General features: G+C 45.4%; 2 protein-coding genes across 2 annotated transcripts; one reads left to right on the top strand and one right to left on the bottom strand.

The window, feature by feature from the left end:
- Positions 1-219: 219 nt before the first annotated feature.
- On the bottom strand, positions 220-9970 carry LOC136942634 (differentially expressed in FDCP 6 homolog). Its single transcript, XM_067235613.1, has 12 exons — positions 9850-9970; positions 7692-7832; positions 7183-7362; positions 4898-5125; positions 4406-4552; positions 4059-4167; positions 3696-3883; positions 3283-3393; positions 2674-2840; positions 1609-1807; positions 1297-1387; positions 220-638 (listed from the first exon to the last, which is right to left on the bottom strand). Exons 1-12 carry the CDS (start codon positions 9943-9945, stop codon positions 418-420), a joined length of 1878 nt encoding a protein of 625 aa, XP_067091714.1. The 5' UTR covers positions 9946-9970; the 3' UTR covers positions 220-417.
- Positions 9971-18885: 8915 nt separating this feature from the next.
- LOC136947223 (achaete-scute homolog 5) lies at positions 18886-19439 on the top strand. The gene is made up of 2 exons (XM_067241151.1): positions 18886-19389; positions 19431-19439. The coding sequence occupies exons 1-2, from the start codon at positions 18886-18888 to the stop codon at positions 19437-19439; spliced, it is 513 nt and encodes a 170-aa protein (XP_067097252.1).

Below are 19439 nucleotides of genomic sequence, written 5' to 3'. Positions count from 1 at the left end.
CACTTAAACTTGTTTTGTTATCTGTTACCAGGCTTCAGACTTTCATGTTATTGATGGATTCAGATTTCATCTGCTTGTAAAGGGATCAGCTAGTGCGTTTGGTGCAGAACATGTTACAGCTATAGCAGAACAATCTGATCATGACGTAACCATTCGGAGAACATTTCTTCCATTTCAAAACTAAAACCACAACTCAAGGAAAAGTGCAGTAGATGATTTCCTGTGACTTTATTAAGGTAGAACATAAGGTAGACTTTATTAAGGTAGAACATAAGGTAGACTTTATTAAGGTAGAACATTGTTCATTCTAAACACTACAATCATACAGACTCAGCCTTCAGTCTTAATGTAGCTTTCAGACATTTAGATTTGATTCATTTTTTAAACGGATCACTGCGATACATGGGTTTGTATTTGTCATTCCTGGTCACAGTCCATGTCCCCATTAGACGCCTGAGACAGAGGCCTATCCACCTTCCGACCGGCGTCCACATCTCTCACCTCGCTCCCCTGGTCCCCCCCGCCCTCCAGCCCCCTCTCCCTCTCGCTCCTCTGGTGGTACAGGCGCAGGCCAGGGTCTCTTCCAGTCGGCACACACACAGCAGGCACACCAGAGCCCCCCAACGAGGGTCTTCTGTCTGCAAGAACAGAGGAGGGGGTAGAAAGACACAGAGAAACAGAGAAACAGCTCGTTCACACCAAGGATGGTAACGACAACTATAACTGCAACAATAGCTATATTTGCATCCACACCAGCTCAGGGGCGTAGGCCCTTTTTGGGTAGGCCTAGAAAAATATGGATAGGCATCTTTTCAGTTTTTTTACTTAATTACTTTGCGATACCCGGTGCATCATTTTTTGGGGTTATTTTCGTTTTTGGGTAGGCCTTAGAACAAATTGGGTAGGCCTGTGCCTACCCAGGCCAACCCGTGGCTACGCATCTGCACCAGCCTCACGATTAAATGTCGTCTGCCATTTTAAATGAGCAAGCGCTTTAAATTTGGATGGATTCTTATAGGTCTTCAGTGTTTTATAGTTCATCAGCTGGAAAAAAAAACATATTTTGAAAGTGATCGTTCTGCAATATAGTTGTTGTTATCGTTGTGGTATTCTTTTCAAAACATCTCGTGCTCAATACTTGACGTCTCATGCTTGACATCTCATTAAACGCTTTAAGATGCAACTTTAAAGGAGCTATAGAAAATTAATGTTTATTATTATTATTATTATGCTACAGACTGCATGTTCAGGGGTTTGTTTTTAACAAGTTAGCCATGGTGCCACTCATCCTCTCACCTCCAGGCCCGATGGGATGCATGAGGCGGTTCATCTGGACGTTCCAGTGCTTGACGCTGGTGCTGGCCTGGCGAAGCTTCCTCTGAGCAGCCTGAAGAACAACAGGAAGAGCAAGTCAGCAGGAATACAAAGTTACATTGGCATTTTACATTCAAATTGTATTCATTTAGCAGACGCTTTTAGCCAAAGCAACGTACAAATGGAGCATGCAGAAAGTAATCAAGGATTAGAAGGGATCTTTTGTGGTCAGAGACAGCAGTTTGTATTTACCAGGCACAGTGCAAAGCAACCATATCTGACAGTGGAACTCACTGCTATGTCCTGGTCCACTCTGTGTCGGCTGGCCCGGACCCTCTCCAGCTGAAGCTGGGCCTCGTCCAGAGCCTGGGACTTGTTTTCCATCTCCTGTCTGAGCTCCTGCTTCTCTCTCTGAGTCTTCAGGATGTACTCCTCCTGCTCTTCTTGGAGAGCCAGTAGCGCCTTCATCTTCTCCTCCTCCTCAGCCAGCAACCTAGGATGGGGACATGGGAGAGATCGGTACTAATCCACTGAATTTTGAATTCCATGAGAGTAATTACAATTTGACTTATATTTGTACCTGCAAATCTCTATTAAAACAATGTACCAGCTTAGCTTGAACATTCTATAAAATAAATCGTACTTAGACAAGCTTGAGTGGGCCCACTCAAGTGACACAAATTGTTGTACATATTGTTGCACTGAACACTGACAAAGGGAGGGTTTCTGATTGGAGGGAAGAGGTTTATACACACAGCTCACATATGTGGTCTGGTGTTGCTGAACTTCAAGATCACAGGCTTTTTAACCACAAGCAAATTGCAAAGAGGTGACAGGAAATTGAAATAGGCTCACAAAGGGGGAATGTGTGTTTGTGAGGTGGCTGTGTACTTGCACATCATTATTCTAAGTTTAAGATGAGCTTATAACAGGTTTGGTGTGAGGGTTGGGGTTTGCTTCATTTACTTGCCAGTGACAGTAAAATGTAGGGCCCAGGAACAACATATCCGTAAAAGTTGGCGTAAAAGTTGGCGTAAAAGTTGGCGTAAAAGTTGGCACAAAAAGTTGCCGTAAAAGTTGGCGTGGGGGGGTTGGGGGGTGGGGGTCTGAGGCCAACAGCACACTGTGGTCCCAGGAACAGGTTGAGAAGCTCTTGAGTGATTTGACTGGTGTCAGACATCCAGAGCAATACAAAGACAGTGTGTTCGCAAGACAGTGAGACAGAGGGAATGAGTGAGTATCTGTTGGTCTGCATGCATTTGCCTGCTTGTCTGTCTTTAAGGTGTGTGTGTGTGTGAGTATGCATGTGTGAGTGTGTATGTGTGTGTGTGTATGTCATGGTGTGTGAGTGTGTCATACGTGGCCTGTGCGTGGCGGTGCTCCTCCTCGTCCTGTCTGGCTCTGATCTCCAGGTGCAGCGCCTCCTCCAGGCGTAGCTGTGTCTCCTCCAGCTCTCTGATCCTCCTCCTCTGTCGCTCCGCCTCCGCCTCCTTCAGGGCCATCTCTGCCTGCATGCTGGCCCGCGCCTGGCCCAGGACAAGCCCTCACTCTTACACTGCACTACATCACCTCCACACACCCCACATACACCCAGCGTGTAGAAGAAGGGCTCTTCTGTTTTCTCTGTGTGTGTGTTTATAGGGGAGGAGGGGTGTGAGCACCTCCCTCTCTCTCTCCCCTCCTCCACCTCTCTTTCTCCTCCCTTGCTCTCTCCTCCTCCCCCTCCTCCTCCCTCCCTCTCTCTCCTCCCCCCTCTTTCTCCCCTCCCTACCTCCCTCTCCCTACCTCCCTCTCCTCCACCTCCCTCTCTCTCCTCCCCCCTCCCCCCTCTTTCTCCCCTCCCTCCCTCCCTCCCTCCCTCCCCCTCCTCCCCCCTCCTCCCTCCCTCCCTCCCTCCCTCCCTCCCTCCCTCCCTCCCTCCCTCCCTCCCTCCCTCTCCTCCACCTCCCTCCCTCCCTCTCTCCTCACCTGTTCAGCCTCCTGGACCTGCTCCTGCAGGGCTCTCTGCAGCTCCTCCTGCTGCTGTTTCCTCCTCTGCTCCTCCTGGTGCAGCGCTGTCTGTGCCTGCCTCTGCGCCTCCTACAGGTGGGAGGCGGACATGCTATTGGGGTGATTCCTTTTTTTGTTAACTTGCTGATTGTTTGGATTCGTGGGTTACCACAGTACATTGTAGTAGTTCTTCAAGACATACTGTAATACTGTCTTTAGCATAAAACATGAAACGATCGGTCATTGCAGTCCAAAAGAAGATGGTTTCCATGGCAAAGATGATTAATAAAGTATTCAATTTTTGGAGGACACATACACTGTAGGCCAGTCTGCTAAATGAATAAATGTAAATGTAACCACGGCCAGCTCGGCCCAGACACCCTCTACCTGACCTGCAGTAGCTCCAGCTCCACCAGCCTGCTCTCCCTCTCCCCCTGCAGGAGGTGCAGTCGCTGCAGCTCCTCCTCCTTGCCGACTCGCCTCCTCTCGCGCTCCTCCCTCTGCTGCCGGCGTCGCTGCCTCAGGTCCTCATGCAGAGAGCTCTTCCCCTCCGCACACAGGCGGATGGCCGTCTGGATGGCTGACAGACACAGGAAGAGGGGGGGACATGTTAGAAAATGGTGCTCTGAAATATCACATCATGACCACACCACTGTTCTGATCTACAGCAGGCAGCCAGGCCCAGAGACCCAGGAAACAACATTTCAAGCTGTGTATCAAACTTATGTACTCCTAAACATTCCTCTCGAACGAACCGTTGGTCCACTCCTGTCTTTGCTTGGTGTCGGGGGCGCTCATTTCGTAGGTCTTGGTGAGGGTCTTCACACAGAACATGCACCTCTTCCCCTCCCTCTCCGGAAGTACCTGCCAACGGCAACGCAACACACGATGGATGACCAGGATTGTGATGATGATGACAGGGATGTCGATGAAGCGATCCTCATGTAAACAAATCTACATTTGATTGGGGAAACGCCGTCTACTGTATGTACAGCGGACCCCTGTTTGACTCTTTAGCTCCTATAGGCATTTTTGGAGTCTGTCTAATTGACAGAACCAAAACGTAGATTTTGGTTTCAGAGATGTTTGTCGCGGCGGCCACCTCCACACAGCAGTTGAGGTCCAGTTCAATGAGACCCTTGCAGTCATGGCTGTCCTCGCTCACAAAGTACAGCAGGCTGCTGGGACGCAGGGAGAACCAGCGCTCCGTCCAGTTCCTCCTCAGGTGGCCCTTCTTCCACAGGTAGCCCTGGGAATGGGCACGCAAACACACACACAAACACACACAACGACATGCTCACGTTGAAACAGAGTTCACGGTTATTTCAGCTGGGAGGTTAATCTGAAGACCTTGATTTTGGGTATGGAGGGTTTGGCATTCAGTCTCTCCCTCATTCACTCCTACACAAACATTCACTCACTCACCCTCTCATTCCTATGCAAACACACACTCACTAATAGTGATTTTTTGCTCGATTTACACATGATTTAGTGCTGTAAGATTGACTGTAACACTACAATTTCTATCTATCTAGACACACAGTCACAAACAAAGATGTTGTATGCACAACACACACAAGCACATCCAGCTGACCTCTTTGATTACATTGCCCACTATTTCCTGGTAGACCTCCTCTATCGCCATGGTAACAGATTCCCGCTCCACACCCCTGGTCAGCTTTCCAGAGTTCACAAAGTCCAGGAAGAGCCACACATTGACGCCGTTCTGCTGCACGGCCTCCTGGGAGTAGAAGTCCTCCATGTCCACACAGCTCAGCTCCACACTCATGGCTGAGCACAGCTTCTTGAGTAAATATTCCACCTACAGCAGGAGCCAGTAGAGAACCAACTGAGATACAATACGTATACACTACCGGTCAAAAGTTTTAGAACACCTAAATGTTTCCAGTTTTTATTGAAATGTACGCAGTTTAATGTCTCAATATACACTGAAATTAAAGCATAGAACAAATAAACAATTGGAGATAAAACATAAATCATGGAATCGCTTTGTTCAACAAAAGTTAATCTACATTTTTGACTCAATAAAGTAGCCACCTTTTGCAGATATAACAGCCGAACACACTCGTGGCATTCTTTTTACAATGGAAATCAAATATTGTTCGGAAAGTTCTTCCCAACACTGTTGCAGAAGTTCCCACAAACGTGTTGCACTTGTAGGTTGCTTTGCTTTCACCCTTCTGTCCAGTTCATCCCAAACCAGCTCGATGGGGTTTAAGTCTGGAGACTGTGCTGGCCATTCCATGATTTGAAGCCTACCGTCTTGTTCTTTTCTTCTAAGGTAGTTCTGACATAGCCTGGAGGTATGTTTTGGGTCATTATCTTGCTGTAGGATGAACCCCTGACCAACTAGACGTATACCAAAGGGTATTGCATGGCGCTGCAAAACGCTGTGGTAGCAGTTTTGGTTCAGGGTGCCACTCACTCTGTGGAAACGGCCGACTCTGGATCCAGAAAAATAGCCCCAGACCATCACGCTTCCTCCTCCATGTTTGGCAGTTGTTGTCACACACTGAGGAACCATCCTTTCGCTTACTCAACGGCATACAAAAACCCTGCGTAATGAACCAAAGATTTCAAATTTGGATTCATCGGTCCATAAGACCTTCTTCCAGTCTTCAGTAGTCCACATGCGGTGCTTCATGGCCCAGGCAAGCCTCTTTTTCTTATTTTGTCATCTTAGCAATGGCTTTCTTACTGTCACTCGACCTGTCAAACCCGCAGCTCAAAGTCTCTTCACAGTTGAAACTGAGACTTGCTTACTTCGACCAGTGTTCAGCTGTGCTTGAAGCTGTTGTCCTGTGAGCCGCCTATCACGAAAGCTGTTGACTCTGAGTCTTGTCTTCTGATTCTGTTGTGGCTTTGGGTCTGCCAGACCTCTTCCTGTCAGAGTTTCCTCCAGTTTCCAAGTGCCTTTTGATGGTGTAGGAAACTGTACTCACTGACACCTTGACTTTATTTGCAATTTCTCTAAAGGAAAGACCTACACTTTTAAGGGTTATAATGGTCTGTCTGTCTTCCTTTCTTAATTGAAAAACCTAAACTATTTTTTTTAACCTCTGGCAGTTTACCGCTTTCCTTTGTACCATTTCAGGTTATTCACTGGACTTGGCTTAAATTTCAATATAAACTGGAAAAAATGGGGATGTTCTAAAACTTTTGACCAGTATTTATTTTGCTATAGTGTTTGTACATTGTATTACATTACCTTCCTTTACAAACGGCCCCCAAACTGTATGACCTGGCCAGATGCTGTATGCTCCCTTCCATATCCTACCACTTTTCTCTTCTCTTACCTCCTATCCTACATCCTCTCTTTCCTCCTACCTCCTCTCCTACCTCCTATCCCACCTCCTATCCTACCTTCTATCCTACCTCCTATCCTACCTCCTATATTTCCTCCTACCTCCTATCCTACCTCCTCTCCTACCTCCTATCCTACCTCCTTCCTCCTCTCTTACCTCCTATCCTACCTTCTATCCTACCTCCTATCCTTCCTATTTCCTCCTCTCCTACCTCCTATCCTACCTCCTTCCTCCTATCCTACCTCCTATCCTACCTCCTCACCTTCTTCCTCTCCTTCCTCCAACCTTAGCTCCTCTCCTACCTCCTCTCCTACCTCCCTTTCTTCCTCCAACCCTTCCTCCAACCTTACCTCCTCTCCTATCTCCTATCCTACCTCCTCTCCTTCCTCCTCTCCTTCCTCCTCTCCTTACATCTGTGTTTCCTATTAGTCTATCTTACACTCCTCATGTTGGTACTTGTCAGAGGTGGAAGCCATGGTTACTACACATTCTGACAGGGCGAAAGAGAAGAGAGGGAGAGACAGAAAGGAAGTGACAGGAAGATGGAGCTCACCTCGTCTGAAACCAGCACCAGTGGGTACTTGTCCTCAGACAGGAAGTTGAAGAGGCACCAGAGTCTCAGGGCATCGTCATGGGACAGAATACCTCCATCTTTGGGATGATAGTTTTTATTGGAGCACAGTGTCCAACACAGCTCATCCACCTTCTCCTTATCGAACGTTCCCTCAACCACCTGGGGTCAGAGGAACAGCAGTTTAGCTGTGTGTAGTTATGCTCTGGTGTGCTACACATTTATTATGTACAGCTGCGTAAGTGTTTGAGACTGTAAGTGTGTTGTCTTGCGTGTGATGAAGCCAGATTGACTCGTACTTGTAGTGGTGTAGCAATACTATTGATGTAGTAGTAGTAGTGGTACTGTTTCAATGCTGCCACTGCATCCATGATACCAAAACACATTCATACAGTCAAATGTTTTGAGAAATCCACCAAAGGACTTCATGCAGGGACACTATTGGCCAATCCCTGTGTGCGTGTGTTTGTGAGAGTGTGAGTGTGCATTACTTTATCCAGTATGTATTTGTTGAGGTATGGCATGTAGCCCTGGTTGGAGACTGGTCCATCATCATCGTCTCTGAAGTGGTCCTCCAATGCCTCTGGGTCGTGTGGGATATTCAGCACTGTGTACAGGTTATGAGACAGCACCTAACACAGTAACACAGTAACACAGGTTATGAGACAGCACCTAACACAGTAACACAGGTTATGTTAAGAGACAGCACCTAACACAGTAACACAGAACACAGGTTATGAGACACCACCTAACACAGTAACACAGAACACAGTAACACGGGTTATGAGACACCACCTAACACAGTAACACAGAACACAGTAACACGGGTTATGAGACACCACCTAACACAGTAACACAGAACACAGGAACACAGGTTATGAGACACCACCTAACACAGTAACACAGAACACAGTAACACAGGTTATGAGACACTACCTAACACAGTAACACAGAACACAGGAACACAGGTTATGAGACACCACCTAACACAGTAACACAGAACACAGTAACACAGGTTATGAGACACCACATAACACAGTAACACAGAACACAGGTTATGAGACACCACCTAACACAGTAACACAGAACACAGTAACACAGGTTATGAGACACTACCTAACACAGTAACACAGAACACAGGAACACAGGTTATGAGACACCACCTAACACAGTAACACAGAACACAGTAACACAGGTTATGAGACACCACCTAACACAGTAACACAGAACACAGTAACACAGGTTATGAGACACCACCGAACACAGTAACACAGAACACAGTAACACAGGTTATGAGACACCACCTAACACAGTAACACAGAACACAGTAACACAGGTTATGAGACACTACCTAACACAGTAACAAAGGTTATGAGACACCACCTAACACAGTAACACAGAACACAGTAACACAGGTTATGAGACAGCACAGATAAAAAAAAATGTCAACACATGCCATGAGGTATGATGCCCAAGTCAAACACAGAGCTTATTAAGTGTGAGCTGTGGCTTTCTGGGGCCTCCAGGGCAGAGTCCCCAGCCAGGCTGAGCCTGGTTCAGCCTCTCAGCCGGGGAGTGTGACTGGGATTAGACACGTCACAGATCCCCCATGGCTGCTCCCTCAACACAGTGCTGGAGCTCACCAGACTGTTCCTGATTCTACCAAATGCTCGCTAAGCCTTTAGGAGCCCTCACATCAACAACAGTCCACACACCAGACACAGATTGGATGACAACAATAATCATGGATGATGATGATCATGACATATTATAGACAGCATACTGTATGATGATTTAGAGAATAATGAATTATAATCTTTACACTGACCCTCTACTAACCGGAGTAGATGAATCATACACAAAGAAAATCATTTTGAAAATTGTCATTTTGAACTGTGTTGACAATGTTCCCCAAGTCAAGATATGTAAATAGTGTTGGACAGTTCTAGAAGCAGGTCAGATCACCACCACAGTGTTGGACAGTTCTAAAAGCAGGTCAGATCACCACCACAGTGTTGGACAGTTCTAGAAGCAGGTCAGATCACCACCACAGTGCTAAACAGTTTCATAGTCCAGAGGTGGGTTTTAATCCAGAGGATCCTGAATGCACAACAGTTAAGAGATCAATCCAGATTAAGACCCTGTAGCACATACAATAACACATTATATCAAGTTGTAGGAACTTCTTTCACACACATAAGGCACAGCACAACAGATACATGTGTTGAAATTGATTTGAAAAGACTGAGGTGAACCATTTTCACATTAAATATACTGTGATGTCTTTCTTGTGTAAACAGGAAGCACACCCACACTTTCATACATACACACAGCAGTGTGAAGAAATGACAGGAAAGATCAGTGATGAGAACCAAATGAAAATGTCTTGACCTTGTTTCTTGATAAATTATGAATGTGACAATTAACTTGACAATTTTTGGACAAGGGAAAACAAAACTTAATATCTGCAAAAGGAATAAAGCAACAATTTAAGAAACAAAATGAATCACAATGAAAGAAAGCACAGGTGATTACAATCTGAAAATGATGGAAACAGAGAGGCAGACAAAATCTTTGGCATAAGGACCCAGTTCTCATCTTCTTCCCTATAACTTGAGCCCTGCCCTGACCCCCTGACCCCTTACCCACCTTCAGCTGGGACTTGGACACCTTCCCGCTCTTCTCCACATCCAGGGAGGTGAAGGCGTACCAGATAGACTTCAACAGCTCAGCACGCAACTCCATGTCTGAACTGTCAACTCCACTCTGCTCTGCTCATTTTACTGAGCCGTCAGTGTGTGTGTGTGCTTCACGACTGCTCTCTGACTTCTTGGTTAACCCTCTCCACATCCTGCTTCTGGCTGTATTGGGCTGTATAGTGGCGCCCTCTGTCTTAACAAGACTGTGTGATTCGCCCACCAGAGGGCTGTGTGCTACTGTGCATAGTTTCATGTCAACAGAAGCTTCCACAGCATGAATATTCTAGCCTGACGGTGCTTTTACACGGAGAGTAGTGACACGTCACAGCTTTAAGTTCCAGTGTGTCGTCACTGAAAAGAGGCGTGGGGGAAGGAGCTGATGTGTCTCTAGAAGAAAGGCGTTGTGTTTCGAGTGTGGGGAAGGCCTAAAAAGTTAGACGCATTCAATTATGATAGTTATATAAACAGGTTGCATTTCATGCATGTTGCAGAAGCAGCAGCCATGGGTCTCAATAATTACACTACCACATTACATTCTTTATCAAAGATTTTTTTTAACTCTATTGTCCAGTTTGGTGTAAAATAATGCAATTTTTGGCTTCAATTTCTTTGAAATGAGAATGGAGGCAATTCTCAGTACACTCCCAGTAAACCAAACCTTAATAAAATAATGGTGGTAAATAATCTCTACCTGTTGTAGACTGGGGTAGAGGAGACATTTCTTTTGTGGTTTCCTTTAATGTCAGCATACTCACACATGCTGTGACTGCAGGGTTGCTATTCAGACAGGATCCTGACTGATGGGGATTGGTGGAGAGGCTGCTGTGTGGCTGTCTATTAGATGGATTACACAGAGATTTATGGAGGGGATTTGTCTTTTGATGTATTTGTTTGTCCTCTTAGGGTTCTGAGTGTCTTTTGTAGTACAGACACACACACGCACGTACACTCACACAGCAAGACGCACACGAACACAAAGTGTTCATGCATAAACACAGACACATGCAGAAGATCACTTACTGTGGGCCTCCATACACACACGCACTGTAAACAAGCACATACATAAACTCAGAAACACACACTAAACACACACTAAACACACGCAGAGACACTTGATTGATCCATGTAAGCATGGCACACGGCCGAGGGAGTACGCCCTTAGATGAAAGAGCTCACACACAAACATGCACACACACTCTCACACACACACTCTCTCAGACACACATGCACAGATTTCCAGACAAAAGATCGACATACTGGATTTTTGTGCTCCTAATCAATGTACGCTGTCAACCACCATAAACACCACATTATTTTGTTATCATTTATCATATTTATTATCATAAAAGTTCTCATTCATTAGTCAAATATAATCATACACAATATACTTTAGGAGTCAGATGTCCAAATAACTTATTCAGAGTAAGGAACAGTGTCCAGATTTTTCTGCAGATGATTATGATCCAGCCTGGAGTGAGAGGTTCTTCTGTGACCCAGTCCTCTTGAGTGTGTAGACCTGGTGTGGACCAGTCATGTGAGTGTGTAGACCTGGTGTGGACCAGTCCTGTGAGTGTGTACACCTGGTGTGGACCAGTCCTTTGAGTGTGTAGACCTGGTTTGACCCAGTCCTGTGAGTGTGTAGACCTGGTGTGGACCAGTCTTCTGAGTCTATAGACCTGGTGCGGACCAGTCTTCTGAGTCTATACACCTGGTGTGGACCAGTCCTGTGAGTGTGTAGACCTGGTGTGGACCAGTCCTGTGAGTGTGTAGACCTGGTGTGACCCAGTCCTCTGAGTGTGTAGACCTGGTGTGGACCAGTCTTCTGAGTCTATAGACCTGGTTTGGACCAGTCTTCTGAGTCTATAGACCTGGTGTGGACCAGTCTTCTGAGTCTATACACCTGGTGTGGACCAGTCCTGTGAGTGTGTACACCTGGTGTGGACCAGTCCTTTGAGTGTGTAGACCTGGTGTAGACCAGTCCTGTGAGTGTGTAGACCTGGTGTGGACCAGTCTTCTGAGTCTATACACCTGATGTGGACCAGTCCTGTGAGTGTGTACACCTGGTGTGGACCAGTCCTTTGAGTGTGTAGACCTGGTGTAGACCAGTCCTGTGAGTGTGTAGACCTGGTGTGGACCAGTCTTCTGAGTCTATACACCTGGTGTGGACCAGTCCTGTGAGTGTGTAGACCTGGTGTGGACCAGTCCTGTGAGTGTATAGACCTGGTGTGGACCAGTCCTTTGAGTCTGGTGTGGAGTGGGGGTGAGGACAGATTCCCCTGAGGTGGTGAGGTGAGCTGCTGTTAGGGAGGCCAGTTTCTGTAGCCTTGCCTGTCTGCACCTTGTCACAGCAGCCCAGTGTTGTGGTCCAGTGTGTGTGTGTGTGAGAGAGAGACAGAGAGAGAGAGAGAGAGAGAGAGAGAGAGAGAGAGAGAGGGGGGGGGGGGGAGAGAGACTCAAGGAGCAACTCATCACTTCCTCTAAAACACACACCTGGTCCCTGCTTCCAGCCAGTTTCACACACCTGCACAGGAAGGATCACTCATACACACACACACTCACAACACACTCACACACAAAATAGGTTGGATCAAACAGTTCATATCCTCCATCATGTATTTGACAGACAGCTAGATGTCAATACCCAAACAGGAATCTGTGTGTTTTTGGTTGGCCAACAACAAACATGAACATGGGCGTTCAATCAACTATCTGATGTGATGTATACTTGCTTTTCCATTGGGAATGCTCCTCTTGTTCACACTAGTGAGTGAGTCAGTGAGTGTGTGTGTGTATATGAGAGAGAGAGTGAGAGAGCTGGAGACAGAGAGAGTGAGGGAGAGAGAGACAGAGAGTGAGGGAGAGAGAGAGTGAGGGAGAGAGTGAGGGAGAGAGTCAAATCAAATCAAATCAAATTTATTTGTATAGCCCTTTTTACACGCAAGCATGTCACAGAGGGCTTCACATATGCCCATAGAACTGCCCCTCAACCAACCTAAACCCTCAAGGAAGACAAGGAAAAACTCCCAAAAAATTCTCAACAGGAGAAAAAATGGAAGAAACCTTGGGAGGAGCAATTCAGAGAGGGATCCCCTCCTCCAGAGACGGTTGGTGAGAGAGAGGAGCAGAACACAGGCTAAACATAGTCATACAGTGTCGATGGGTTTTGAAACACCAAAATCCATTGTTCAACTTTATAGATGTAGGCAGGGTTCTAAATTAACTTTTTTGATCACCAGCCAATTTGGCTGGTAACTTTCTAAAGTTACCAGCCAATCAGAATTTCCACTAGCCAAATTCTTTCAGGTGAAAATAAGAACAATTATGAGTTTCACTGAATGCATTTGATCATTTTATTAACATTGTTGGCATGAAAAACACAGAAAATGAAGTAAAATGAAGCACAGAAGTATGATGCAAGGGTATGTGAAATCACCAACACGTGACTAAGTAAGGACACGATTTATTGTAAATGGATAAAACGTCCATTCGCGTCATGAGATTGACTCCTGCCCATGCATTTACAGTAACGTTTTGTCCTAAGCAGGCATTAATTAAACTGACCTAATATACTCTTTATTAAGAACAGTGTATTTACATTACACTAGACTGTGTCAGTAAGCAACACCATTTTTCTTATGCGTAGACTACATGCGGCAATCCTTACAAAACATTTTCATTGTCAAACACAAGCCATTCCCGACCCGTCAGCCATTTGGCATTACATTTTATTTTCTTCGTTTCTCTAGTGCTATCAATATCCTCGTTCCTCTTCTCGTCCCCAGAAGTTTGTCCTAACCACCGCCGCATTAAGTTAACTTTTTACTTTACTTTACTACTCTAGCTAGCTCTTATTACCTCCTATGATCCGCTATGCTTCGTTTTACTTCTTCCTTGTATTTTCTGGTGGAAGCTCCGTTCGTTTCCACGGTTTCTCGCGCCGGTTTCACTTCAACTGCGCGCAGCCAATGGGCGTATAAAATGTTATCACGTAGCATTACGGCACAGTGTTCATGGGAAACTTAGGAAGTACTGCCAGGGGGATAAATGACCAAGAACCATGCCGAGAACAGAGCCTCATGTATCACCGGCCAAACTGGCCAGTGAATTTTTATTAACACCCGCCAAAATGAATTTTAACCCGCATTTGGCAGGTTAAAATGTTAATTTAGAACCCTGGATGTAGGACAGGACCGGGAGACTCGCGACCAGGTCCAGCGTTGGCTGACCGACGACCAGGCAGGTGCTGACAACTCAAACCCCCCACACCACAAGGGATGTGTGTGTGTGTGTGTGTGTGTGTGGGGGGGGGGGACAGAGAGAGGAGAGCAGGGATTAGAGAATGCCAGGAGCAGCTAACAGTTACAGTCATAATAGAATGAGATCCCCACCGGTCAAGTGTGGACTGGTGCAGCAATTTAACAGAGCAAAAAAGGGGAATTTGATGCAACCCCACACACCAAGACAGCGACAGCCCCCCTCTTTGGAACATGAAATCTGTTCCAGGGGAAGAGAACTCTAAAATAAGTTATACTTATAGAATAAGGATGGAAACAACCCGTCCCCCGTTGCCTCCAACTAGTAACATACTTACCTTTAACAGTCGTAGAATTGACTAAACAATAACGTTTTTAACCTAATTTTAAATGTCGAAATAGTATCAGATTCCTTAATTGAGACGGGTAATTTGTTCCAGAGAAGAGGTGCTCTATATGAGAACGCCCTACCTCCAGCTGTTTCTTCTTAATTTTGGGAACCACCAGATAGCCGGCATCTTGAGATCTAAGTGTCCTTGCGGGGCAATAGGGTGCAAGGAGACCGGAGAGGTACAGTGGTGCCAATCCATGCAGAGATTTGTAGGTTAGTAGTAGAACTTTGAAGTCAGCTCTGGCTTGGATAGGGAGCCAGTGTAGAGAGATAAGAGTAGATGTTATGTGATCAAACTTTCTTGATCTGGTCAATAGTCTAGCAGCAGCATTTTGCACCCGCTGTAAATTTTTTAGGTGGGTAATTGGGAGGCCAGAGAACAACACATTGCAATAGTCCAATCGGGACGTAACAAATGCATGTATTAGTTTTTCGGCATCATCCTTTGAGAGAAATTTTCGTATTTTGGCAATATTACGTAGATGGAAAAATGCAGTTCTGGTAATTTGCTTAATATGGTACTCAAACGAAAGGTCTGGGTCCATTGTGACTCCTAAATTTAGGAGTCACAATGGTCACAAAGTCACAAATCTCTCTTAAGAGAAGAGAGAGAGAGAGAGAGAGAGAGAGGGAGAGAGAGAGAGGGAGAGAGAGAGAGAGAGAGAGAGAGAGAGAGAGGGATGGTGTCATTCTCACACAGACACCCTGTCAGCCTGATGTGTGTGTGGGATGGAGGTGATGACTTCACCCTCTGGCTGCTCTCACCCACACTACATCTTCTCTCATTTCAATGAGCTGAACTCCTTTACAGGAAGGAAAGAAGATAGAGGGAGAGACAGAGAGACAAAGAATGTACAGCTAGAATTTGTGAAGTATACAAACTCTCATATAAGTAATCGCAAGTAGTAGAGAAGACAGTAATGGTAGACAGTGAGAAATTCAAAGAGGTGTGTGTGTTTGCATGTGTGTGCATGTGTGTGTGTGCGTGTGTGTGTGTGTATGCGTGTGTGTTTGGTGTGTGTGTGATTGGAGTGTGTGTGGTGAGTGTGTGTGTGTGGTGTGTGTGTGGTGTGTGTGTGGTGTGTGAGTGTGTGTGTGTGTGTGTGTGTGTGTGTGTGTGGTGTGTGTGTGGTGTGTGAGTGTGTGTGTGAGCCCTGTGAGGTATGGTATTATGTTTAGTCTTGTTCCTCTGATGAGCGAATCGTTGTTTTCACATCCGCTAGTGCTGAGAGACAGTTCAGCTTGCAGTGCCATCTTCCTTCAAAGTATTTATCCAAAACACATGAGGTCCACCGTGTTATGGTTGAAGGTTGCTGTTAGAACTGTCTGACACACTCTTAGGGGAGTGTGAAATAGTTCTGTCTATTTGAAAGAGATCTCATGTCAGGTTCAGAATACAGTATTTCCTGTACTTGATCTGCAGTTTACTGTAATGGACTTCAGTGATGGAGGTCGATGTGACTTGTACACAGCACTGGCTAGCCTACTGACAGGATGTAACACTGTAGCTGGTTATAGCATCAAAACATTGAATAAGATGGATGCTTTTAAATTGATGTATTTTATAATTACAGGTCATCATGATAAAAGGACTTTTGAATTAACTTTGCAGTTGGCCTTATGTTTGAATTATTCTTGAATTCTTACTTTAAACATACATGAATACATCTGTTATTTTATTATTACAATAATATACATATTGTAGGGATATAATCCCTTTCCAGTCTGTTTTCTTTTTCCATTATGATCTGAATGTGCTCTGGTTGCATTACAGCTCAAAGATTCAAAGTTGTAGCAGTTATTTTGGTACGAAAGTATTTGGCAGTACAGGAGTTTCATGAGTCCTTGTAATAGCAGTGGTAGTATTTCAGTGACTCTGCATGGTTAGGGATCCTTCCCTCCAAGGGGGGGGGGAGGGGGGGGGGGGGGGCTGCCTGAGGATATCGGTGTTGTTTTGAGGGGCAAAGCTCTCCAGCCCATACCAGCCCTCGTGGCGATGATTGATGTTTGGGTTCTTTTTAAGGCTGTCATCTGTGTTTAGAGCGTGCGAGAAGGTGTGTGCGTGAAAACAAACATGCACATCTTTCGTGTGTGTTTGATGTGAGTGCGCAAGTGCACACTTGCATGGGTGTGCATAAGTGTTTGAACACTTATGCGTGTGTATGAGTGTGTGCGTGTGTGTATGAGTGTGTGCGTGTGTGTATGAGTGTGTGCGTGTGTGTATGAGTGTATAGAAGGCAGACGCTACTGCAACTCGATCCTTCTGCTGTACTGTCTACAGATCAATCTCCAGTTTAAACCCCAGGACCACAGGTCCAGACAAGCCCTTAGCGACCCTAGAAATCCTATTTGGTTTGACGTGAAGGCTTTTTACTTATCTTTACCCATACTCAAACACAGTAGGCCGGTGCAAAAAATTGTGTCCAGACTTGAAAACTGGATTTAGCACAATCAAAATGATCACAAATACATCTTCATGTCGCTATCAATATACAAATACATATTAAATATGACATAAAATATTATAGTAAATAATACTGGAAATACAAACGCATATGTATTTATTTGGAAGTTAATGAAACTGCTTAGAAGGGCAGGGAGAAAGACCAAGCTTCCTGTAGAAGAAGGATATACCGATGGGAGTAAAAAGGAGGACTAGTTAATCTGGAATGGGAAATGGAGGATTATGTGTAGGAAACAGCAAACAGTCATTGCGTGATGCATGTCTTTGATGCCTCAAACCTTGCTATTAAACCTTGCAACTAACCTTCAGTTGGTAATTTCAGTTGGATTCAAAAGAAGACATGTAAAAGCAAGTTATTTAAAAAAAAACATATTTCCTACTAAACAGAAATCCTTATATAGCCATACTATATATGGCTATAGTCTTTCTGTGTATATATACATATACAGTATATTATATGTATACAGTACATGTACAGTATATACACAGAGAAAGTGAGACCGATAGATAGATAAGAATTGACATTCTTAATGTTCCTCAATAAGTTTACAGGTGACATACAGGGGACTATGCAGAGAAACTGTTACCAAAATGAACAATATGTGTATACAGTATGTATGTTCATATTTTATGATAACATGGGTCAGGATTTCAGCCCCCTTACACAATACTGTTTATGGCTACAAAAACACATTTGATTTCCAAGAACAGACTTTCTAGTATGAACGTCAAACTCTGAGATGATCATTTTGTACCGACAGGGTACAACTTCCCAGTCAGACTTTTAGTAATCACCTCAAGCTTGTCTTCTGGGGGGCGGGGCATCAAGGGACAGGTAACTCCTGGGATCTCCTCCCACCTGTCCCACTCTTCTACACACCCTCACTACAGAACCTCCACCAGCACAAAGCCCCACACAGGGACCTGTCAGAGCTAATCACCCCAGGTGACGAGCATCCTGAGCTGGGCAAAGATCCACCGCCGCTCCCTGTGGACCGAGTGGAGCTCCATGTGAAGTCTCTCTTGTCTCACATGCGACAGGGTAAGAGGGAGAGAGTCTTAATATTTCTGATATTGGTTCTTGAATGCTTTTTGGAGGTGTTTAAGGCTTAGCAAATAACATTACAGTGGTTTTAGATGCTGCAGGCAGCTGTTTTGACTATTGCTGCTAAACTTCAGTCGTTTAATTCAGAGACACAGTATCAAATGTGCCTGGTAAAATAAAACCACACTCTTTTATCATTTTAAGTGGTTTTGGCAACCGTTTATCTTTCTTAAGGAAATCTGAGACTGTTTTAATGCAAGGGGAATTCCTCTCCTCTTTCTCTGAGCATAAGCCAGCTATGTCATCTTCATGAAGGAGTAAAATAAGAAAGGAAAAAAGAGGGATTAGAAGTTCTTAAAGATTATTGAGGGAAATAACAGTTCTGCCCGCAATTTTAACCCTTTGTGTAATAGGCAGATTTAATGTATATTTTCATGGCTTTTAATGATGCATGTGTATCAGCATTCACGGTGAGGTTCCCAAATAGCTATGAGATAATCAAACTGGGTACACATTGAAAGAAATTTAGAAATGTAACAAGTCTTTCTGTGTCGGTAGCAACTGGCGATGGTGGTGTCTACAGACAAACTCTCAAAACTCATTCATCTTGACTGAGAACTTCCGAGGACCATGATTCTTTCTTCTACTGCAAAGACTTTTACAAGTACAAGTTACAAGTACTTTTTTATTTCAAGTCCATCTGCTATCAAGATTTCTGTACAGGGATCTGTAAGGAACTCTGTAACTTTATCTTTTTCAGTATTCAGTCAGTAAGTGCCACTGACATCTTTCTCAACGGAGAGACTTGGTTAAGGCCTGACCAGAGAGAGACTATGAGTGCTGCCTTCTCCTTCCCCTTCGTGGACCAGCACCCCCCCTACCTGAACAGGAGCAGTGGGCTGACGTACAGCTTGTCACCTCCTGATGGCCACAAACAGCACCGTCCACTGGCTCCCCACCTCCACCACCGCTACCCAGGGACAGACACACTCACCCACAACATCCCCTTCCTTCTCTATCCCTCCAGCATGGACCCGGCCAGCCTCAGCCTCTACGAGGGCTCCTTAAGGGGCCCCGGTCCCGGCCTCCTCCCATACCTGCCCTCCTTCCCCCATGGGCACCTGGGGGTGTACGAGTGCCCCTTCGAGCCAGCGTTCATCCAAAAAAGGAACGAACGAGAGCGGCAGAGGGTGAAGTGCGTGAACCAGGGCTACGCCAAGTTGCGAGAGCACCTGCCGGGGGGCAACAGTGAGAAACGTCTGAGCAAAGTGGAGACCTTGAGGGCGGCCATTCGTTACATTCATTATCTACAAGGTCTGGTTGAGGGGAAAGGGCAGGTGGGTCATGGTGCCAGTAGTGTAAAGATGCAGGACTCCAGGCACAGTGA

Source organism: Osmerus mordax, chromosome 1, assembly GCF_038355195.1.
Source record: "Osmerus mordax isolate fOsmMor3 chromosome 1, fOsmMor3.pri, whole genome shotgun sequence".
Taxonomy (NCBI): domain Eukaryota; kingdom Metazoa; phylum Chordata; class Actinopteri; order Osmeriformes; family Osmeridae; genus Osmerus; species Osmerus mordax.
This window is presented reverse-complemented; position numbering and strand designations above follow the sequence as displayed.